The sequence below is a fragment of the Oreochromis niloticus genome, linkage group LG6 (genome assembly GCF_001858045.2).
Source record: "Oreochromis niloticus isolate F11D_XX linkage group LG6, O_niloticus_UMD_NMBU, whole genome shotgun sequence".
NCBI lineage: Eukaryota > Metazoa > Chordata > Actinopteri > Cichliformes > Cichlidae > Oreochromis > Oreochromis niloticus.
The window spans coordinates 42,373,550-42,396,670 of record NC_031971.2 but is presented as its reverse complement, the minus strand read 5'-3'; the positions used below and the strand labels follow the sequence as shown (position 1 = coordinate 42,396,670).

General features: G+C 46.3%; 4 protein-coding genes across 6 annotated transcripts in view; 2 read left to right on the top strand and 2 right to left on the bottom strand.

Annotated features, from left to right (window-relative positions):
- sde2 (SDE2 telomere maintenance homolog (S. pombe)) overlaps positions 1-4,114 on the bottom strand; it is a 5,478-nt gene extending 1,364 nt beyond the window's left edge. For both annotated transcript variants that reach the window (XM_005465927.4, XM_003460061.5), the window contains exons 1-7: positions 3,955-4,114; positions 2,976-3,078; positions 2,788-2,899; positions 1,175-1,344; positions 961-1,096; positions 220-357; positions 1-139 (exon numbers count right to left, since the gene is read on the bottom strand). The exon at positions 1-139 is cut by the window's left edge and continues 138 nt beyond it. In XM_005465927.4, the coding sequence (XP_005465984.1) occupies positions 1-139; positions 220-357; positions 961-1,096; positions 1,175-1,344; positions 2,788-2,899; positions 2,976-3,078; positions 3,955-4,059 (903 nt within the window). In that variant the 5' untranslated portion in view covers positions 4,060-4,114. The remainder of the gene's footprint in view (positions 140-219; positions 358-960; positions 1,097-1,174; positions 1,345-2,787; positions 2,900-2,975; positions 3,079-3,954) is intronic.
- A 651-nt stretch (positions 4,115-4,765) lies between these two features.
- Positions 4,766-5,682, top strand: mrps28 (mitochondrial ribosomal protein S28). The gene has a single exon (XM_003460062.5). It carries the CDS (start codon positions 4,820-4,822, stop codon positions 5,339-5,341), a length of 522 nt encoding a protein of 173 aa, XP_003460110.1. The 5' UTR covers positions 4,766-4,819; the 3' UTR covers positions 5,342-5,682.
- A 187-nt stretch (positions 5,683-5,869) lies between these two features.
- On the bottom strand, positions 5,870-22,236 carry LOC100705917 (calpain-1 catalytic subunit). The gene is made up of 22 exons (XM_003460058.5): positions 22,085-22,236; positions 20,910-21,150; positions 20,767-20,836; positions 15,080-15,198; positions 14,808-14,941; positions 14,484-14,652; positions 14,243-14,326; positions 10,174-10,259; positions 10,026-10,100; positions 9,792-9,952; positions 8,738-8,907; positions 8,643-8,654; positions 8,354-8,565; positions 8,235-8,274; positions 8,095-8,160; positions 7,957-8,014; positions 7,793-7,857; positions 7,638-7,706; positions 7,336-7,414; positions 7,143-7,256; positions 6,997-7,055; positions 5,870-6,165 (listed from the first exon to the last, which is right to left on the bottom strand). The coding sequence occupies exons 2-22, from the start codon at positions 21,147-21,149 to the stop codon at positions 6,139-6,141; spliced, it is 2,109 nt and encodes a 702-aa protein (XP_003460106.1). The 5' UTR covers position 21,150; positions 22,085-22,236; the 3' UTR covers positions 5,870-6,138.
- A 259-nt stretch (positions 22,237-22,495) lies between these two features.
- Positions 22,496-23,121, top strand: part of LOC102083160 (calpain-2 catalytic subunit) — a 44,133-nt gene continuing 43,507 nt past the window's right edge. Inside the window, exons 1-2 of one of the 2 annotated variants that reach the window (XM_025908145.1) lie at positions 22,496-22,548; positions 23,007-23,114. The gene's annotated coding sequence lies outside the window, so the exon portion shown is untranslated. Of the gene's footprint in view, positions 22,565-23,006; positions 23,115-23,121 lie in introns of both variants that reach the window. The other variant, XM_025908144.1, reaches the window with a different exon arrangement.

Below are 23,121 nucleotides of genomic sequence, written 5' to 3'. Positions count from 1 at the left end.
GGTTTCCTCAGGGTCCCTGTCCTCTGACGGTGTCTCAGTCTGGTCCCTGGAGGTTTCCTCAGGTTCCCGGTCCTCTGATGGTGTCCCAGTCTGGTCTCTGGAGGTCTCCTTGGGGATCTGTGCGGTTCTGGTGCTTCCACTGTTTGAGAATGAAAGAAGACCCTTTCAGACATAGTTAAATGACGGTGGATCTGGTCCCTGGCGCTCTCTGGTCTTTACCTGCTACCCTCCTCAGACTCTGCCGCCTCTCTTCGTGTTGTCATGGTAGCAATGGCAGCAGCAGTTTCACAGCTGGATGTGGATGGAGCTTCGTCATCATCTGAGCTCATCAGCTCGTCCATCTCCTCCAGCCCCGTCCTGTGAGCACAAGCATGATCAGTCAGTTTCACTCTGAACCTTCTCAGCTTCCCACATTTTGTTGCTAGGTAACAGACAATGCAGTTTCAACCAAATACAGCCGACAGAAGCTCACGTAAACGGATGCTGACCATCAGAGACGAGCTCTGAGTGCTTCAGCTGAACTCAGAACACCATGAATCTGTGCTGGTGATCGGTGAGGTCACTGGAGCTGCTGATAAAAGACGCTGTGATGCCAGGAATCCTGTTGACATCAAAGTGCCCGCTGTGTTGATGGATTCACCAGAAATCACTGACACCCCACTTAACTGTTTTTCACTGAGTGTGACCTCAGAGGATTCAACTGTTTTCATTGGTTGGGTTTCAGCCAATCAGAACCTCCCTGGCTGCTGACCTCATGTTTTTATTTGTCGGGGTCTGATGTTGTTCACACAGCGAATGACCTGATGACCTGCCGTCTCAGCAAGGACAATAATCGAGAATAATTCGCCTTTCAACCTTGCGGTAGCTCAGAGAGCCGCTTACGGCGTGCTTCTCGTTCCCTGTCTTGAGTGATCGCGTAACAGCTGCCATGTTTAACTCTTCCTGTCATTAAAGACTCACCAGAAGCACCCTCCTCCTCCTCCTCCTGCCGTCTTCGTCTTCTTCTTCGCAGGCTGCTCGCTCTGATCAGAGTTCAGCCTCTTGGCGCCGCACATGTCGTCCACCTTCACCTGGCTGCTGGAGGAAGCCTGCAGACCTGCAACAGGAAACACACCTGGCGTCAAACACGTGCAACCTAGCGCTCTCAACATACGAGCTGGGCAGCGCGGCCAACCTTTGAGCACCGAGTCCTCAAGTCGCTCGGACAGGTCGTGGCACTGCTGCTGGTACTCTGCGTCAGTGAACTGGTGTTTGGGCTCATTGAGCTTCCTCTGCAAGCGCTCCAGACGCCGCTGCTCCTTCTCTGCCTCGCGCTCCGCTTGCTTCTTCAGCCAGTCTGCCATCCTGCCGCACCACAGAAGAACAGACATGTCACTGCAGTGAGCACCGGCCGCTCACAATCAGACTCTACCCACAAACTGCAGGAGGAAGTGACCTCGACGGTGGGATAGATGGTTGTTTGACAGGTGAGCTGCGGTCACAAAATTGAAGACCTTGCCCAATATCACAGCGCTTTGAGCTTACAGCGGCAGCTGCTGCAGAGCAGATGTTTGAGATGAATCATCATCAATAATTAACTTGAATATTTTTCATCAACTGTAGAAAATTCACCTTTCTGAGTTTTTCTGGTGTTTTAAAGCTTGTTTTTAGACACTTGAAATTTAAGTGCGCTCACCTGGACAACACCTTGGACCCTGCTATATAAATAAAGTTCAAAGCGTTTCTGTTCCCATCATGTTTTATGTACAGCCATCAAATCTGTTAAACTGGTTCCAAACATCTCAATATGTTTACTGCCAACGTGACAGCAAACCAGAGCAAGAAGCAGGGGGCGGAGCAAAGCGTGACAGGAGTGGTGTTTGCACAAGTGTCTCCACACAGAGCTCGGGAAAACTAAAACATCGTGCAAACAGACGTTATTGAGCCTTCTGGCTGAACGCTGCCCCCTGCTGGTGAGACTTTCATTACATTTAGCACAGATTTTACTGGAAGACCTTTAAAGACTACAGAGTAATGACACTTCCTGTTAGGGCTGTGCGATATGACCAAAATCTCATATCTCGATATTAAGACATCTATCGTCCGATAACGATATAAATCACAAAAATGTAACATTTTCTGTAAATTCTGTGAATGTCGGGCAGCTCAACTTGCGTGAAGTGTTTCCAGCTGGGCGTCGCGTACCTGGAGTCGAGTGTTTTAACTGATGCATGAAACGATACATTTTTAGACATAGGTTGTAACGGCCGCCGTTTTCTTTGTGAGTATTTATTACACGGCGTGCTGCGGGGAAAAGCCTGTTCTAACGTTTGAGGCTAAGGTTTATTTTTTAGCACCTGACGGCTCTTTTTTGCTTCTCATCCGTAAATACTCTGCATCTTTCACGTGATTCAGTTTATTTTGAAAAGTCTCAACAGGATCTTGAGCTTTATTGTGAAAGGTTTATGTGGAAAATAAACAAGCGGACACGAGGTGGTTTTACTGTCGTTGTTGCTAAGGACAACGCATAAAAACAAGCGCTTGTCCGTCTGTAGTGTGGTTATATTAAACATAAGAGAAAGAGAGAACTTTAGGAAATTAATATAGCCACTACAGTGACCATCAAAATAATGAAAAAATATTGCCGTAAACAGTTTATTTTGCGACACCACGAAACAAACGATAGCGTAAAATGAAACGATAGACGTTTTTCTATCGTCATCCGATATATATCGTTATATCGAACAGCCCTACTTCCTGTCTGATCTAAATCACAGCTAAACATTTCAGCTCCTGTGTTTGTCTCACTCTTTCTCATGGTTGACGTCTCTTAGTCTCCGCCCACTGAGGTCCCTGCAGGCCTCTCGATTGGTCGTCTTTTCAATCTGAGCGCCGAGCGCGCGCAGCATCGAGCCGAACCCTAAAACACACATTTCACAAGTTTCCTTCAGCTCTTCTGCAACAGGAAAACTGGAAGCTACTTCCCGTTTACTGACCTCCTTTCCCTCCAACGAGGCGGAGCTCCAGATGATAGACGGCTCCATGCTCCAGAGGATCGTCCAGGTGTGCCCGGCGCCCATCTCTGGTGACGTAGAAATCCTGGAAACACGAAAACTCGCTGAGATAATGTTTCTGAGATGAACCCTTCGATCATCTTCACATCCCCTGAAGCTGCGACCTGAATCTCCCACAAACACACCTCCAGTTTATTTCATCTGGAATAAATCTAAATAAATAGTTTAATGAATAAAAGCTGGCAGGAAGTACGTCGTAACAGGGCTGATCCTGAGGCTCTGATTTTACGGATTTAAGTCAAAGTGATTAACCCTTTCATGCATGAATTATGACAACCTCAATCAGGATTTTTATTCATCTTTAGGAATGAAAAAAATATTTTTGAACTTCATTTTTTAAACATGTACTTTTCAAAGAGGTTTCTACATGTCCACTTAAGTGGACAACATTTTAACTTAAGAATTTGATAAACGAATAAATAATATACACCGTGTGTATTGTTTATGTGCAAGTACACCATCAACACTGACACAAATACAAGAAAACGGCCTTTGAATAGCCGTTCACTGTAGTGACCACTCTTCGTGAAAGGGTTAAACTCGTGATTGCTTCAGCCTCCTCTGGATATAACCTGAGTTTACTGTCAGGTGCTGACCTCTTTTGGGACAGGTTAATGCAGAGTTTAGCCTTATAGCTAAAGGTTGATTCTGTTCACCTGGACGTAGCGGTTTCAGTGGGAGGAACGTTTCGTCACTTATCCAGGTGACTTCTTCACATGAGTGACGCTACGTCCAGATGAGCGGGATGTACTTACCTGGATGATTAAGCATGCATCAAAACACTTTATATGCTAACGTTAGCCTAGCTGCTAACACTGATACCCGGAGTGCATTTAAACCTCCTAACCCGGGCTAACTCACGCTAACCCTGGTTATCCCGGATAATCCGTCTCAGTCTCACCTCCGGAAGCGGCACGAGCCGGTCCAGGACGTGCCTGACCACAGAACCGACCGGAAACACGCAGGTAGAACCTCTGCGGCCCAAAGCGCTCACCGACACCTCCATGTTGCACAACGCTCATGCGCAGCTCCTCCGCTTCTGTTTGGGGGGGGGGCTTCTTACTGGCTGAGTTTTTCTTCTCTGACTTAAAACGTGCGGCGGTAGAATGCCTTCATTGTTACTATACAGATGTACAATGATATACAGCGCCACCTGCTGATCCGGAGTGCACTGAGCCCAAGTCACGCCACCAACGAATTACTGAGCTAATAATGTGATTCACGGTCTCAGTTTCATGTGATTACAATTAGGTAAAAGACACAGGCGAGGTGTCAAACAAGCCGAAGAAGAAATCAAACAACAAGCACATGTTTATAGTTTTAACTGCTTTTACATCATTGGAATGTTTTATGGTTTTAAAATCTTGTCTGGTTTCATTTATAAAGCATTGAAAAGACAGTTTTGCACTAGTGTATTTATTTATTCTCATTCTTTTCTATTTCTTATTCTATTTTTATTCAAGCACAACACTGTTGGACTGATTCTTAGTTTATCTTATTTCGGTATAGTTACATATTTGAATTAGTTCATTTTTATGTTCACAGTTTGCACCTTTGATCCAGGAGGAAGATATTTGATCCCACTGTATACTTAAGTGTATATTGTTGGGTAGATAATAAAAGTCTACTTGGATTGACACACACACAGTTTGTGTGTGCGTTTTGGAGGACCACGTGACGCTCTTGCCTCTACAGCCTGCACGCGGCAACGGCACTCTCCAGCACAGGAAGTGCGCGGAGTCAGAACTTCCGGTTGTGCGGTAAAGATGGCGGGGCTGTGCAGGGTCGTGTCGGGGCTCCAGTATCGGGTCCGGCTCTCCTCCCGTTTCCTCCGGAGCTCCTTCAGCTCGGACTCGGGCCCCGCGGAGGGCCCGGTGTCCGGGTTTGCCGCCGCCTTCGACCAGCAGGAGGTGCTCCGGCGGGAGACACAGAGCTCCGCGGCCGGGCCGAAGGCCTCCTCCTCGGGTCCGGAGCTCAGCTTCGCCGCGCTGCTTCGTCGGTCCCCGCTGATCCAGATGGGCCCGGCCAAGGACGCGGTGGTGGTGGGCAGGGTGTTCCGGGTGGTCCGCGACGACCTCTACATCGACTTCGGTGGGAAGTTCCACTGCGTGTGTCAGCGGCCGGCCGGGGCCGACGGCCTGCAGCCGGGCTCCAGGGTCCGTCTGCGGCTGCAGGACATGGAGCTCACCGCCCGCTTCCTGGGAGCCAGCACCGACACCACGCTGCTGGAGGCCCAGGCAGTGCTGCTGGGCCCGCTGGACGGACGGGAGCACCAGAGCCGGGACTGAGCCCGGAACGGGGTGGACAGTGGCCCACGGGTGGAGGACTCTGGTTGTGCTTGTGCGCACTGACTCTCAGCAGGGCCCGAAACAAGGACTGAATTAAACAGATTTTCTTATCCCGTGACGTTTGATTGTGCTGAATGACCCCTGACCCCGGTCACATGACATTGTTACGCCGCTGGAGCTGATGTCTGCTGTCACTGTTCGTCATCATCAACACTGAAACTGACCAATCACGGAACTGTGATGTCATAACCTTGCAGTGTGTTTGTAAAAGTCTGTCATGGAAAAATCATTCCAGCTGTTTTCTTTATTTCTGCAATAAATAAATGTGTGATCTACGTCCAGCTCACTCCTCTCAGTTTTTAGCCTCAGGGCTGATGCTCATCATGATCATTGGTCAGCTGCAATAGTGAGGTGAGATGGCAGGTTACAGGTCAGCTGATAAAGCTTCAGGTCAGGAAAGAGGAAGAGGAGCATCAGCAGCTCCTCACGCAGGAAACGAGGCGAAGCTCAGAGAAACTGACACAACGATGCTGATCAATAACTTTATTTTTCTCCCAGAGTCCATTCAACATCTGCAACAGCTGGAAGACCAGTGATTATAGAAGCTACTACCTGTACAGGTGTGGCTACAATACCTGTGTGTGTGATCATGCAGTATATGAATAAGGCCGCAGAGTACTCTGATTAATATCTTTCTGCTGCATGCTTTACTGTAGCAGTACTTTAGTGTAGTTCAGTGCAGTAGAGCTGTGATGGAATGGTTCTTCCTGGAGGGGGCGCTCTGACGCTCAGGTGACTCAGCCGCACATGCTCATACAGAGCCACTGAGGAGAGAAGACACGTTGACAGTCTGTGAGATTAATGTTTGATGTGACAGATTATTCACTCTTTCTTTTATTTTTTTGTAATAATCACATTTATATTTATGTCCTAAATCCTCGTGACTCGCAGGAAGGAGGCGGGATCAGGTGGGGAGCATCACCAAAATGACTGATTACGTGCAAATCTCTGAGTATAAACCCAGTCAGTGTGCAGATGATGGCGTCATTTTTCAGAGATGGATTTATCAGTCGTCAGGTTTGTGCTTTGATGTGAGTGATTGTGAGTTATGCTCTGGCGCTGAGGCTCAGCCAAAACGTGAACCGTAAATCATCGGCTTACAAGAGATCTGACTGAGTCAAAGCATCCTTTATGCACGGCTCCTCAAACAACGAAAAGATCGAGTCCACAGTAATCTGGTTTACGCAGGAGAATAAATTTGTTATTATGAAAACAATAAATAAAATGTAGACTGGAGGCAGGAGGGGCACTTAAACACGTTTCTGCGACTCCTCGTTCCCAAACAGAGCCGGAGGTGACACTAAAGTTTCCTGTAAAATGATCCAAATCCACAAACAAAGACTGTACGCTGAAGATGGAAGATACTCCACGTATGGAACAACGGGTCCATAAATACGAAAACAGTATTTACACAGAAAAATGATCCAAAACATGATTTTCATAACAGGCCTGATGGACACTGATGCTTACAGGCAACATATCAGCGTATGAAACACATCAAAGACCTGCTTCAGCTCATATGAAACTAACATGGGTCTGATACTCGAGCTCGTCTAAGCTCAGTGTTTGTTTTGTGGAGCTCAGAGACGGTTTACCTCGATGAGGTTCATCTCCACGGTGCCCATCCCGTCTGTGTCCAGGTGCTGGAAGGTTCCTGACAAACACACATGGAACAGCTCAAGACAAATAAAACGTTAAAAGGTTTATTGTGCGTGTTCTCGCAGTCACATGATCAACCTACGGAACATGGCCTCCAGTTTGACGAGGCAGCAGGTGAAGTTGTCAAAGTCGATGATCTCATTGTCGGCGTATCGAGCCACCAGCATCTGATGCAGCTTGTTGTTCAGTTTGAAGCCTGTGGACGCGACAGATCTCAGGTCAGTTTAATCCAACAGAGCGCGCTCAGTAACAATGCAACACTAAGCACGAGTTACCGCCATTTTCCAGCGCCAGACGCATCTCGTAGGAGTTCATGCAGCCGGATTTATCCAGATCAAACTCTCTGAAGATTCCCTGAAAACATGAAACCAAACTCGTCATCGCAGGGCTCGATCGGATTGATCAGCAATCGGATTGAAGATTTTGTTACTTAAACATTTAAAACCCACAAAACCAGGACCGGACCAGCGAACGAAGGGACACGCGACTCGGTGCTCCGTCTCATGACAGATAAAGTTTTTATGTTTGAAATGAACTCGGTACCTTGGACCTGTGAGCTTCAGGTGTTCACACTCACCAGCCACTTCCTGATCTTGTTCCAGAGGATCTGAAACTCCAGCAGCCCGAGGCGAGCGCTGCCATCTTTCTGAGATCGAGTCAAGGCCAACACGTCTTATTTCAGACATGAGTCATCAAGCTTTACCTGTCCTACTTGCTGAGTGGCCAGGATACGTCCATGAGGCTGACCATGGCTCTGCAGGACTCCATGCTGAAGCCGTCAGTCTGCAGGTCTCTGTCTGCAAACCAGACCAGATCACAACCACATCAGAGCCAACCTCTCTGACCAATCAGAAGCCTCCATCTGATTGAGGAAGACTGAGGTGAGGAAGACTCACGTTTGGACACGACTCTGTTGAGGATGGTCCTGAGCTCCCGCACTGAGATCTCCATGTCCTACAGGGAGGAAACAGGAAGTGAACGTCCTCGCTGTTTCTGCATGTTCAGTCCAAGAATGTTTTAATAAATGAACTCACGTCTCCAGACAGCTGAGCGAACATGGACCTGAAGGAGTCGTCGATGTCGCTCTCTGACACTTCCTCCTGCAGAGAAGAAGAGCAGGAAGGTCAAAGGCGAAAGACACAAAGTCATAAAGCAGCCAGTTCGGTCTGTTTACCTCTTCGTCAAAGTTCGCCACCACGCCGTCGTCCATCTCCCTGCAGAGTCACACACTGTCACTGAGAGGTCTTTTATTTTGAAAAGTAAAGGTGTCTAGATAGATCGTGGTGAACTCACTGGCTCTCAGACTGCTTCTCTGTGAATACCCGCAGGACAAAGTCCGCCTCCTTCGAGGGTTCAAAGGTCGATGGGACAATCAGGTACTCGCCGGGCGGCAGGCGGAACCTGCCGCTCACCTCTCGCAGATTGATGAAGGTCTGGGAGCGAGCGCAAGATGACTGACGCAGGAAGAAGTCCTTCTTCATGTGAACGCTGGGACAGCCTCGGTGCTGGGGGACAGACCAACGCCGCCGCCGTTGGTGAGTTAAAAAAACCCGGAAAAGTGAAACAGACTGGAGCAACTCACCTGTTCAGGGATCTGTGAACGAGAACAAACAGAGGAAACGTCACCAACAGCAGAAATACAGCGTGAAACAACATCACACCTTTATGACCTCTGACCTCATAGATGGCAAAGCCAATGGTGTGCATGTCCTGGCCTTGGCGGCGGTAGCGGCGGCGGTCTTTTTGCATCAGCGCCACCAAGAAACTGCAGGCAGCTTCTTCATCTTCGGGGTCATCGTCCTCCTCTAGCAGGGAGATTTTATACTGAGGGTTGATCCAGAAGGTGTCTGCAGGAGAGCATCATGGGTATGTAGTTATAACTAAGAAGGCGCACACAGGTATCAGGTGTTCCTGACTGTGAGGTTTAGCGCGGGCTCTATGCTGGGTCCTCCGCTTCTCACTTTAGACACTTACATCAGGTCAGAAGTTCAGCTGAGCCCCTGAAGATCATCATGTAGCATCTGCTCATCAGTGATCAACGCGCCGAGCAGCGCTAATCGTTTGAGAAATTCTAAAATTTGGCCGCCAGATTATAAAGATGCACAAAAACCTTCATGCTGATTGGGGACTCAGTAAAAATCTGATGGACTGACTTAAACTGTGTCGGGTCCAGGCCTGCTCACTAACACGCCACCCTGAAGGTACGCCAACAGTCAGAGCCACCTGGGCTCACCTGGACTAACTAATTGTTAACCTTTCCTTGACGTCGGTCCCCTGACCATGGTCAGGAGATTTGGGGGGGGGATACTGCACATTTTAATACACACTGCAAAGGCTGCAGCCGGTTACAACGCTGCCGTCTCTGTCAACTCCAAAACCCAACTTCATTCCGCTCTGCTGTCAGGTGCCGCGGCTACACGCATGCTCATACACTCTTCACACGGAGCCCCCGTCACACACAAGCCAGACAATCCCTGCGACATACTCAGACCTCTTTTTCACCAACATGGTGCTGAGCCTCGGAGAACCAGCCTGCATTTCCTCAGCTTTGAGAACCAACTATGATATAGGATTACAGGTTGTCTGGCTGGGTCTGCCAATCACTGGTAGCCCCTCCCACAGTCGCTGACATCAGAGGTCCTGACTTGGTGGGCATGTGTAGAACTGGTTCTAGTTTGAGCACGGCACCATCTTGGTATAAAAGAGGTGTATCTGCCCCCTCCATCCTCACTGGGGTGGTTCCTGCAGCCCCCGGCGGTGCTCCCTCTCCTCCAGCTGCCCTCGTACGTGGCGGTGTTCCAGAAGCTGGTGGAGTCCTGGCTCAGAGCGTCTGGAGTCAGATTGCAGATCTCCAGCCGGGAGAACTGACGCAGGAACTCCTGGAAGGACATCCTGCACAGCGACAGTCGTTTGAACATCTTTGTCCTTTAAAGACACCACAGTCATCATCACAGAGCAAACATACCAGAACTCCCCGTCCTCCATCTTACACAGCATCTCGTCTTTCTCTGCCGAGTCGATGGCGTTCCACTCCGAGGAGCTGAAACACCAACAAACGTTAAACTCTCCGTGCTCCCCTCCCCCCACTCAGTCGAGTCTAACAAACTGCTCACTTATCGCTCCATGCTCCGGTCCACTCCACCTGACCCCAGGGGTTCCTGATCCGGATCAGCAGCTCGCGCTGGCGCCGGTACTCCACCTACAGGAGGACAAACACCTGAGATCAAACGAGGAAATCTAAAACTGAGCGGTTCATCTGAGAAACAATGGTCAATGCTAACTATATTGTCCCCAATGTGAAACTGATTTGCAAAGTGCAGCGTGCAGTGCTGACGTCAACAACACATATGGTTTGGTGTTATTAACCATGACAATACCAGCAGGTATGAAAGACACTCGATGTCTCTTGGTCTAAAACTGATTCAATAAAACTTTATAAAAAAGGGTCATCATTTTGGGCCCCAGTTTGGCTCACTGGGATGAGCGGGCGACCGGCCCAGGTTCGAATCCGAGCCGTGGTCCTTTGCCCTCTCTCTGCTTTCTGTCACTCTTCACTGTATCTATCAGATAGAGCCCAAAAATTAATGGAATGCCTTTTAGCCTGTGTACTACAACAGCCATTAGTGTATGATGATAATAATAATAATAATAATAATAATAATAATAATAATGATGATGATGATGATGATGATGATGATGATGATATTAATAATAATAATAATAATAATAATAATACATTTTATTTAATATTTAATTATTTTCAAGACACCCAAGGACATTGTACAATAGATAAAAACACATAACAGAAGAATGACACAATGAAGAACAATAAACAGGGCCACACGTTGGATCTTGTGCTGTCTTTGAGACTACCAATCTCCAACCTGGAAAAATGTGACGCAGTTTTTTCTGACCACTGTCCTCTTGTGTTTGACATACTTTTATCTCACTGCCATTTTAAATCTACCATTCCAAAACGCTGCTGTCGCGTTTTTAAACCAACTGCAACAGAACAATTCTCTATTGCTTTTAAAAAACTACTGACACCCTCCCTTGGCAACGGCACCGAGGAGATGGCTCCAAACTTTTATGATAAATGTAAAACTATTCTTGATGAGATTGCCCCGTTTAAAACTATGAGACTGAAAATACAATCAGACCATGGATAAATGAGGCCACTCGCTCAGCCAGACGACAGTGTAGGAAGGCTGAACGTAAGTGGAAAAAAGATGGGTTGCAAGTGTCTTTCCTGGTGCTGAGAGACAGTCTGTATAGATAGCAGGACAGTTTTTTGCTAATATAATTGAGAACAACTCCAACAACCCCCAGCTTCTTTTCTCAACTATTGACTTGGCCCTGAATATTTCTCCTGCTGTTCTCATAAATAGCTCCACAGAAACCTGCGAAAGATTTCTGCAGTTTTTCATTAACAAGATAGAACTACTTCGCTCTACGACTTCCTTGCCCTCCCATGACGCTTCTACGAAATTCACCTGCTCTACTGCCTTTGACCAGTCTGAGCTTGTATGTTTCAATCATGTAGAAGAACTTTGTAATGGTATAAAGACATCATCTTGCCCTATTGATCTTGAGCCAACACGTTTCTTAAAAAAGATTGTTAACGTTGTCGGTTCTGACATTTTAATGATTTTTAATAGCAGTCTTAGTTCTGGAGTGGTGCCAGCATGTTTTAAACATGCTGTCGTGCAGCCTGTACTCAAGAAACCTAACCTTGACTCCTCTGTCCTTGCAAATTTTAGACCTATCTCTAAGCTCCCCTTTCTGTCAAAAATATTAGATCCTTTCTAAATAGTCACAATATCCTAGAGAGGTTTCAGTCGGGCTTTAAAGCCTTTCACATTACCGAAACTGCACTCTGAAAAGTTCTTAACGATCTTTTATTAGCCACTGACTCAGGTGACTCAGCTGTGCTTGTACTCTTAGACTTGACCGCTGCCTTTGATACTAATGATCACGGCATCTTGATCTCCCGACTGGAGCACTGCGGCGTCAAAGGCACACCATTGGACTGGTTCAGGTCATACCTCTCCGATAGGACTATCTCTTCTTCAGCTCCCTTTACTTGCGGTGTTCCACAGGGATACATATTAGGCCCAATTCTGGTCTCTATCTATATGTTGCCGCTAGGCTTAATTTTCAGGAAATATAACATCTGTTTTCATTCTTATGCCGAAGACACTCAGATATATCTCCGGCTAAAGAGTAACACCTCCGCTTCGCTAGAATCTTTCAGTGTCTCGACGAAGTTAAGACCTGGATGGCCTCAAATTTTCTTAATTTTAACAAGGAAAAACTGAAGTGATCATCTTTGGACCAAGCTGCAATTCTCGTACCCCAGATCTTGACCTGCGCAGTTTAGCACCTTTTGTTAAACCGCATGCAAAAAATTTGGGGGTTGTATTGGATAGTAAGTTTACCTTAACGGATTAACTCTGTTGTACAGTGGTCCTTTTTTAAATTGAGGCTCTTATCCAAGGTGAGATTATTTTTATCTTTTAAAAACCTGGAATGGGCAATTCACGCTTTTATCTTATCTCAGCTGGACTACTGTAATTCTTTATACATAGGTGTTAGCCAGTCTTGTCTAGCACGGCTCCAGCTGGTCCAGAATACTGCAGCTCGTTTCCTGACACATTCAAAGAGACACGAGCATATTTCCCCGGTGCTCGCCTCACTTCACTGGCTCCCAATCCGCTTCAGAATTAAATACAAAATTTTGTTGATGACTTATAAAGTGCTGAATGGACAGGCTCCAGAATATCTGTCAGACTTACTGCAGCCTTATATGCCCCCTAGAGCTCTAAGATCAAGCGATCTCTTGCTCTTGGCCACGTCTAAGTCGAGACTGGTTCACAGAGGTGACCGGGCGTTTGCAGCTGTGGTGCCGAAAATGTGGAATGATTTACCCCTTCACATTAGAAAGGCCCCGTCCATCAATCTTTTCAAATCCCATCTTAAAACACATTTATTCTCACTGGCTCTCAACACCGCATGAGAGTTACCCATCTATCCACCTAGTTATCTCTTACCAGGTATTTTTGATTGATGTTATTTATTACTGTGTAATTATTATTTTTTAAATCTTTGTACAGCACTTTGGCCAACATTTGTTGTTATTAAATGTGCTTAATAAATAAAGTAAAGTAAAGTAAAGTAAATAAAACAAAAGCACAAGATGAAATTAACAAACAGTGGGTTCACAGTGAATATGCAGATTTGAACAGATGGGTTTTTAGTTGGGATTTAAACTGGGGGAGAACCAATGTTTCTCATATCTGGGGGCAAAGAGTTCCACCGCCTGCTCCCTAACGCTAACCCTTCCCATGGTGCTGAGGCGAAAGGAAGGCACAGAAAGCTGGATAGAACAAGAAGATCGAAGTGAGCAGGCAGAAGAGATGGTGCTTAACAGGTCAGAAAGGTAAGGAGGTGCGAGGTTATGAATGGCCTTGAAGGTGAGCAGAAGAAGTTTGTATATTATCCGGAATTTAATATAGTAGAGAACCAGCTGACACACAGAGCTTTGTTAGTTAAAACATCAAAAATCCAACCAACAAGATTAAAATCCAGTTTAAACTGGAAGTTTATCAGCTGCGAGATGTGGCTGGATGGTATAAACACTGAAGAAAAGTCAGTAAAAAGGAGCCGAGCATGAGCTTTGGCCCCATCAGGAAATTTAATAGAGTGACCACATATAGACCACAAATCTGCTTCCTTATGAGCTTTTCACTGGATTTCATCACTAGAGCTGTTAAAGCAACAGACCTACAATCATTTCGTGATCTGGAACCGTCTGCTGCTGAAGTGATCCACTCAAACACACTTTGGATTTATTTGAGCTTTTTTTTTTTTTTAAAATCCACCAACAAATTTAGCCCTTTAACCGCAAAACACCTGAACCATCAAGCCAGTCACGTGTTACTGAACCTTCTGACAAATAAAAGAAATAAATATTCATTTTGCATGACTTTTAATTTAGATCCTTTTTATTACATCCAACGTTTCACAGTTTATTTCTTAAACAGTAACGTGGTTAAAAATCACACTCTGGTGTTAAACTTGCTGTCTTCAGGGAACGTGGGATTTCAGAGCACTGACACTGGAGGTGAGCTGACATTAATCTTGGGTAACGGTTTGTTACTTTTACCTTGCAGCTGAGCTCACCTGTCTGAGGCCTGTCACAGAGTAGGCGTGGCCTTTGACCAGCTTCTTAAAGGTGACCGCCTCCATGTCGAAGCTGTTGGTGATCTGAAGACAGAAGGTCATTTGATCAGTGTGGACAAGCGCTCTGTTTTCACATCATCACATATAATTACACCTGAAAAACCTGTGACATCACTTCCTGAAGTGCACTAATTTGCTGAAAGTCATTTTGTGTGTTTGACTCTACGGAGACATGACTGACGTCGATGGAGCAGCCGAGCAGCGAGCCTCTCTCTAGCGCTTTGCTGATGATGCGATGAAGATCTTTGGGCGCCTTCTTCAGCTCGTACATCTCTGACACGCCTCCCGTAAAGTCCTCGAAGCCCTCAGTGGTGCTGCCGCCGGACAGCGCCTCGTATGACCCATTCAACCTGAGAAACAACAAGAGACACGCAGTAAACACAAAGTTCACCCTCAGATGCTGTGCAGGATCGCGGTGACACCGGCGAGGCTGGAGATCGGCACCTGAAACCACAAACAAACACCTAGAAACATGAACATCTGTTTGTAGGTGGGCGGGTCTTACTTGGCGTAGGCCTTCTCCAGCAGGGCGCTCCAGAACTCGGTGCCTTCGGCCGAGTGGACGAACAGCAGCTCGCCATCTTTGACTGGCAGCCGGTCGTCGATCACCACGTCCACCCACTGCCCAAACTGCCAGAACTGCAGAGGAAGAAGGAGAATCAGTCACCTGTGACAGGTGTGTCCTCATCCAGCATCAACCACCAGCCACACTCAAACCATGTCCACAAAACACGTTTTACAGGTGAATGGGCGTGGCCTCGGTGCAGAAAGTCTCACCTGAAAGTGGAAGATACCGGCGTATTGGTGGCTGAAGCTCTGACCGTGAGGAACAACGCGATGCAGCAGCTGCTCGTTCAGCGTCAGCGAGCCAATCGCAGCCAGCAGCCAGCAGTCACCTGCAGGAGCACACACAGGTGAGACAGGTGCACACCTGAGCCTCTTTTACAAGTTATTTTAGCCTGAATGAAGTGAAGCTGCAGTCGCTGCTTATTCTTTTTAATCTGGTCTGATTGGACGAACCTGAATGGAGAGGCAGCGCCCTCTGCAGGCGGTCTGTGGTTACCTCACCTTTAATCAGGTAAAAAGCTGCTGGGAGCGCTGAGCTCAGATCAGATCAGGATGATAGTGATGTGTCGGTCGCGAACGAAACGGCTCTTAGAGCCGCCTCTTTGAAGTGAAGGACGCGAGCCGGCTCCTTATTGGGAGCTGTAGTTTTTTGGGTTTTTTCCTCTTTCTCTCACCCTCTCTCTCTCTCGCACTGTTTTTCCGCTTCACTCCACACGCGAGCCTTGTGCTTTGCGCTGGGAAGAGGGGGGAGTATGGGCAGAAATCTGTGCCATCAGAAACTGAATTTGAATAAGTTTAATTTGAATTTGAATTGCTCAGATTGAATCTGAATTGTAACTTGAATAAATGCTTTTGAAAACTGAATTTGAATTAGTCTAATAAATAAATAATAAATAAAATTCAATTTCAATTTAGTGATCATCATTTTCAAACCATAAATTCAAATTCAAATTTAACTTATTCAAATTCAGTTTCTGATGGCACAGATTTCTGCCCACAGGGGGAAGGGCGGTAGTTACACTCGCAGTAGCACAGGAACAGAGCAGGAGGGAGAGACAGAGAAAGAGAGCCAGGGACAACAACGTCACATTAGGAAAGGTATAGTAATCATCCACAACTATTTTCAGTTGTGGATGATAAAGGATTCAGAAAGTTTATTCATGCAGGCCCATATGACAGAGAATGTGCATCTTCTTTTTGTTTTCATATTTTTTCATAATTATATTTAATTGTGTTTGTTTGTGTATTTAATAAACACACAAACAATACACATATGCTTTCAACTATGTAATTTAAGTGATCTAGGTAGCTCTGTTTTGGAAGTTCAGTTAACGCTAGAAATGTGTTCTGGAGTTTGTACGTGCTTTGTCTCTAGGGGCCACCGTATATATTTATATCCATCCATCCATTCGCTTCCGCTTATCCTTTCCAGGGTCGTGGGGGGCGCTGGAGCCTATCCCAGCTGTCATAGGGCGAGAGGCGGGGTACGCCCTGGACAGGTCGCCAGTCTGTCGCAGGGCTAACACACAGGGACAGACAACCATTCGCACTCACATTCACTCGCACATTTACACCTAGTGGTAATTTGGATTATCCAATTAACCTATCCCCACAAGCTATATTTATATATAAACATATATAAATAAAACCACAGGTTTTTTTTTTAGTAATTAGTAATTCCTTTTGTGCATAATTTTATATTGTTGTTAATAATAAATTAATTAAAGCAACAAAACAACCTGAAGAGCCGGTTGGGAGCCGAAAGAACCAGTTCTCTAAAAAGAACCAGAAATCCCATCACTACAGGATGACTCTGTGGATGATGGTGATGATGATGATGATAATGATGATAATAGTGATGGTGATGATGATAGTGATGATGATGATGACAGTAATGATCAATGTTCCCTCTAATGTTTCATGTGTCTGAGCGAACACACAAACTCCCTGAGCGTCCCTTGGACCACTGTGAGCGACATCAGACGTGTGCACTGTGGTCACGCCAGCATTGAATCCATCCAAGTTACATGGTTTATTAAAATAATCAAATTACAGCATTTACATTTATGTTAGACTACTTTTAATTAACTGCTTTAGCCCACTTACAATGAAAATGTAAAAAATCTATTTCATGACCAGTGTAGTATGTTAACACTATTGGAAGTAAAAATAACTTGAACTCCAATTTTGAAAACACAACTTTCTTTTTTCTTTTTTTTTTTCATAAAGCTCTGACTTGTATTATGAGTCTGTGGTCTGGGAAAGAGTCCTGTAACTCTGTCTGCCAAATACAGCATATAATGACCAATGCTGGGCAATTAATTATATAGTTACTTCTTCAAAAAAGTAACTCAGTTTGGCAAACAACAAAGTTTTTTGCAGCTTTTTTTTTTTTTAATGCAGCCAAGGCGTTTTTAAATAAACATTTCAAACTATTTACAGAACAATCAGCTGTTCTGCATCAAATCTGATGCCACACAAATTATTTGTGCCACTCCAAAAATAATTTCTGTGCACTATGAGATAAAGGAGAACAACAGCCTGATACCTGCAGGCCTGACAGCAGGAGATGTATCACTGCTGTAACACCTGTAACATTCAGCAGCCGCCTCATTGTTCTGACACACACAACAAAACTATTGACTACACTACACACTAACTACACACTAACTACACAAGATTTGCGCTAAACGTCTCAAATCTCTCACATCTCAGAACACCGCCGTCACTCCTAAAACTCCCCCCCCTCCCTAAACAACTAAATGCCACGTTGCCATATCATTTTTTGATTGGTCGACATGGTACTTTTTTGGACGAATACGAAAGGGGGAGCGGGCGGGGGGTTGGTTTTGCTCACAGGCTTTCGAGCGTTTTCCTTATAAAACGTCGTTTTTACCGTTTCTTCCTGCAGTAAATATAAACAACGATAGTATTCAGGAAGAAAACCAAACATTGCAGATATTTTTATCATAACTCTGGTTTTACGTGGCCGATCAACACAATTTAAAAACTGGTATAAAGTCCACACTTTTTCCGTCAATTGTTCCGTCTGTCCTGCTCACATCTCCAATGGTTGGACACGTTGTCATTAACGTGGCTTCACTGCACATCAGCCACGCCGCTTTGCTAGCTAAAACACCGGTGTCGGCACATAAGGACGCTGTCATAGCCTGTCAGCGACGTTGATTAGCTGCGCATATACGTGAATGTGAATCGCATTATTGGCTGGACTATAGGATAAGGTGGCATCGTTCTAATCCCATACAGGAGCAGTCACTCACTGACTAACACTGCAAAACAGAATTGTTAAAGTTTTCATTTTAATTTCAATTCAGGTTAGATTTTTTTTGTGTGCGCAACGCAGATTTCCTGTGCGCAGAGACCGTGCCAGCAATGCGCAATTGCGCACGTGCGCAGCTTAGAGGGAACATTGGTGACGATGATGATGATAATACTGATGATGATGATGAGTTTGGGAAGTGTTTGTCGACATTCTTCTGATGGTCTCTCGGGACTCTAATGCTAAGCTAAGTCCTAACAGTACATTGGACGCCCGTCCATTAGCCGGAACCATTAGCAGCTTAGTGTTCACAGATCAATACAGGTCAGAGTGCTGCTTTCAAGTACATCCCGTAACATCAAATTCTACTTGAGGAAATATATTCATCAAATTCAATGGTCAGTGGTGGTAACTTTATTGTCCCCAACGGGAAATTGATTTGCAGTATGTCCATACAGAAATATAATATGGGTCCTGAGCGAGTCCACAACGAGCGAGAAAAAGAGAACTCAGAGCCGACCACAGGTGGTACACCTGCCTGTGTTTCAGGAAAGTCTGAGTGGATGATCGACCCCGACCTCAGAGATCAGTAAGAGTGATTCTTAGCTTCAGTCCATTGAATCTGAATCATCCTTATCATGACATTCACGTTATGTTTGAGCGCCGCATGTTTCGGGATGGTTGTCTGACTTAAATCGGAGCTTTTAGGTGTTCCGCTGGAGGACACGATTGGGACAGAGAAGTGACAGATCACACACACACACACACACACACACACACACTCTGTAGAGGCAGGTGAGACTGAGGGTGAGCGCCTGGTTGTTGAATGATGAAGACGGCCTGTGAACCGTTGCTGCCCGGCAGAAGTGGAGCAGGGTAACCATGGTAACTAAAACTAAAAACATCGGGAATTCTGAATTAAAATAAAAACATAAAAAGAATGGAATAGAAATATCCTTTATTGTCCCTGAGTTGTCCCCCAAAAAGTCGTTTCCTCCATTGTGTTTACAAGCAAACAAGCAAACCAGAAGAAAGTGAAACACACAAATTAAAAAGAGTAAAACTCAGTGCTGAGTAGGCGCCGCTGAAACAGGCTGCCAGCTCGCGTGGAGCTGGAAATGCTAAAAGTTTTGACTTTAGACAAAAACATTAGAACTGAACCAAAATGGATCCACACAGGGACAAGTTACACAGCCACAGCTGGTAAACAGCGGTCACATGACAGGAAGTAAACAATCTCAAAACTGAAATAAAGACTGAGGATCGCCAGAGCCGGCTCGTAGCCCTGCAAGTGTTTCTGGTATTTTGTCCACTTCCCGTTTATCTCTTTAAGTTGCTTTTAGGGATCAATAAAGCAGCCAAGTGGAACGTTAATGCTGATTGTTTTTGCTATTGATCCATTATTACTGTTTAGTTGTTATTGATCACTCAGTCTCAGTCCCCTGTTATAATAAAGTGCTTCACTGCCTCCAGCAGGCGGAGCCAAAGCATCGAAAAACAGCCTGAGCTCCTCCCACCAGCGGCCAGGGGTGGAGGGTTCATACCGATCATTCCTGTCCAATCCAACACACACACACAGGACTCCACCCAGCTGACTCATTTTGTGTGTGGGTGTGTGTGTGTGTGTGACACACAGAGACCAGTCTGTTGACTCATACACACATGCTGGTGTTTGCGTGTTTGTGAGGGCCTGGTTTACTTCCTGTTTTCACAGATGCAGAGTTATGATTGCCTCAGCTGACTGAAGAGACAGAGGAGTGTAACACAACTGTAACTGTAATACGATCATATGATCAGCTGGATCAATCAGCCTGGAGTTCATTGGTCTAACCACCAGCACTTTTGCATGAAAGAGGCGGAGCCTGTATCACATGACTGCAGAAGTGCTGCATGTGCTGAATAACGTTTGTTCAAAGCAGAAACACAGAGTTTCAGGATAACTGGCTTGTTCATGAACAACAAACCACATACGCACAGGTCAGTGTGGTTAACCAACCAGCATCGAGAACCACCTAAACAAGAGGCCCACAAGGTTCTGCGGTGCTAAACAGTTTCCTGGAGTTCAAGTGAAGGTGCTAGAGGAGCAGGAGGGGCAGGACTGATGCTCCTGCTCCTCCTGCAGGAGCATCAGAGCTCAGGAATCTGTGTGTGTGATTCTTAGAAAGCTGCAGGTGACTTTGTCCCTGGGTGTCACCTGATTTACTGGAAAGTTCCAACCGCCGACTCACACTGCATACCAGACCGGTTGAGCCTGTCCCAGTGCACACTGGGAGCTCTGGCAATGAAAATAAGGATGTTTGCAGATAAGCGTCTCTGTGATGGCGTCAAAGCAAACAAAAAGTCATAATCCGAGCTGGTGGGTCAGGATAGAGTCAGCGAGTCTGCAGCTGATTTTGGGTTTGATGCTAAGTTTTTATTCCAGCGCTGATACTAAAGTTCATTCAGCCACAGCTGCATACAACTGCCCGATAACTGCAGCAATTATTGCACCAATAACTACCTGATAACTGCCTCGATGACTGTCGGATAACTTCTCTGACAACTGCTTAATAACCGCCCGATAACTAGCAGTATGTTAAACCTGGACAGATAACGTGTGAGAGGTCACACGACTTACCCAGAGCGCCCTGACAGATGTCGGTCCTGGTGGCTCCACCCACAATGAACTGAGGGTTTCGTGTCAGCTCCTGGAACAGCCAATCAGGTATGAGTGAATAAGTAAGTGTGTGTGTGTGCGTCTGTGTGTGTGTGAAGGCTCACCGTTGGCCTCTTCCACTCTACTCCTCTGGTTTTGGCCGTGAATGGGGCGAGCTCCTTGAAGCCGAGTGAGCCGGGTTCTGCGGGGAACATCGGGTCCTCAAACAGGGTTCTGTTCTGCAGGCAGTCCTGCCTCAGGGCCTCGAAGTCCTGGTTAAGGTAGCGCACGGCCTGCTGGACCGACCCCAGACCCGCAGCTCGGGCCCGGTCCATCTGGATCTGCTCGGACACTCCTGTAAACATCCTGAGCCAGAACACATCAGAACTCTGAGCCGAGCAGCCAATCAGAGCAGAGTAAAGCAGGTTTGTACCTGAGTTCTGTCTGGCAGGAAGTAAAACTAAAAACTGGTGCTGACATTTTTCTACTGACCCAGTAAACAAACCCCAGGTGACGTTCATCAGGTAATGACTTCATGTTTCCCTCTCCTACAGTTTGAAGATGGCCCCGCCCCTCCCCTCCCTGAGCCTGGTTCTGCTGGAGGTTTCTTCCTGTCAAAAGGGAATTTTTCCTTCCCACTGTCGCCAAAGTGCTTGCTCAAAGGGGGTGATATGACTGTTGGGGTTTTCTCTGTATTATTGTCTTTACCTTACAGTACAAAGCACTTTGAGGCAACTGATCACGTATAAATAAAACATATGAAACTGACTCGACTGAACTGAAGCTTCACAGCAGGAGCCCACTCAGCACTCAGGCAGGATCATCAGCACACCTGCTCTTGTTTCAGACAAAAATCAATCAATCAATCAGTACCCTGTGATAGAACACCACAAACATCATGTAAGGACGACAGAGCTCACACAGGTGTGTCCTCACCTGTGTGAGCTGCAGAATCAGCTGGTGTCCCAACTCAGCTGAGGAACACGTTTTCCCGTCGTGCCTTTGGGCTGAGGACTTTCTGCATCAACCCCGTTAATTGTGATAGCGTGATAATATTTCTGCCGTTCGTGACAGGAGCAGTGACGTCATTAACGGTAAACAGCTGATTTTGTTCTTGTTCCTGTCTGAATTTACACGCACTGCTGAGGCTTCTGATTGGTCCAGCGACGCGGTGATGTAATCAGAGTTTGCTTGAATCAGCGCAAAAACGGAGAAATCAGCTGATCAAACCGGAAACGGAAAAAACAGAGGGACCGACAGGGACCGGCTCAGCCCGGTTCGGTCCCAAGTCCAGGCTCACCTGTACCCGTGTGGAGCTCCTCCGTGTCCTGCTCCGGGATGTGGTCTGCACCGAGTCCTGGATGCTGCAGAGGATGCTGAGCTGCAGCACCGCGCCCCGCCCGGCGGGAGGGGCGGGGCTACGTCACCGTGTGTGTGTGTGTGTGTGTGTGTGTGTGTGTGTGTCACGTGATCAGTCATTCTAACAGGAAGTGGCTGATTGTTTTGCACTCAGCTGATGCCATAGCTGAACTGGCCATCGATGGTGATTTTTCGTTTTTATGGGCCGATGATTTTTTATTGTTTTTGGTAACGATATAAACAATGAGAGGTGGTGGATTGTAAAAATAACTCAGTTGTTTGGTGGTGGCTATGGCAGAGCTTCCACAGATTCAGTAACATTAGCAAGTGGTGGAGGCCAGCAGGTGGATGAGGGAAGGGGAGGCAGGAGGAGAGACCCGAGGCGGCCGCCGGTCCGAGTGTCAGGTGAACTGAACTTCAGGTAAGAAGTTATGACCTGCAGTCTATCTGGGTCAGATATAAACCAAGTTTAGGTGGAGTTTATTTTCGTTGTGCTGACTTTTTACAGTCAGTTACAATAACTAGTACTGCGTACTAGCTAGCATGACGGAGTTTATATACAGCTGGGTGGGTGCTGTGATGTTACTGATAGTGAACTTTATTTTGTTCTTAAGGTTAGTTAGTAGAGTTGCCAACCGTCCCGTAAAAAGACGGAATGGTCCCGCATTCAGAGAAAATATTACGCGTTTCGTATTGAGCTGAAAAGGAGCACAGTTTGTCCTGTACTTCAGCCAGGATGGAAAAAGACACAAAGCTGGAGTTATTCTGTCTTTACGCTGCACAGCTGCATCTGATAATGACATAAATTTTGACCTAAGATAAGCTCACACTTCCTGACTCGGATGTTTTTGTTTGTGGAGCAGGTCACGGGTCACCTGCTCGATCTGCGAGTGTGAGGAGGAGCCGAGTCACCTGCGGCCAGATGTTGACCTCTCACCGCCGCTAACACACGGGGGCGTGGCCAGTTACAGGTTGGTC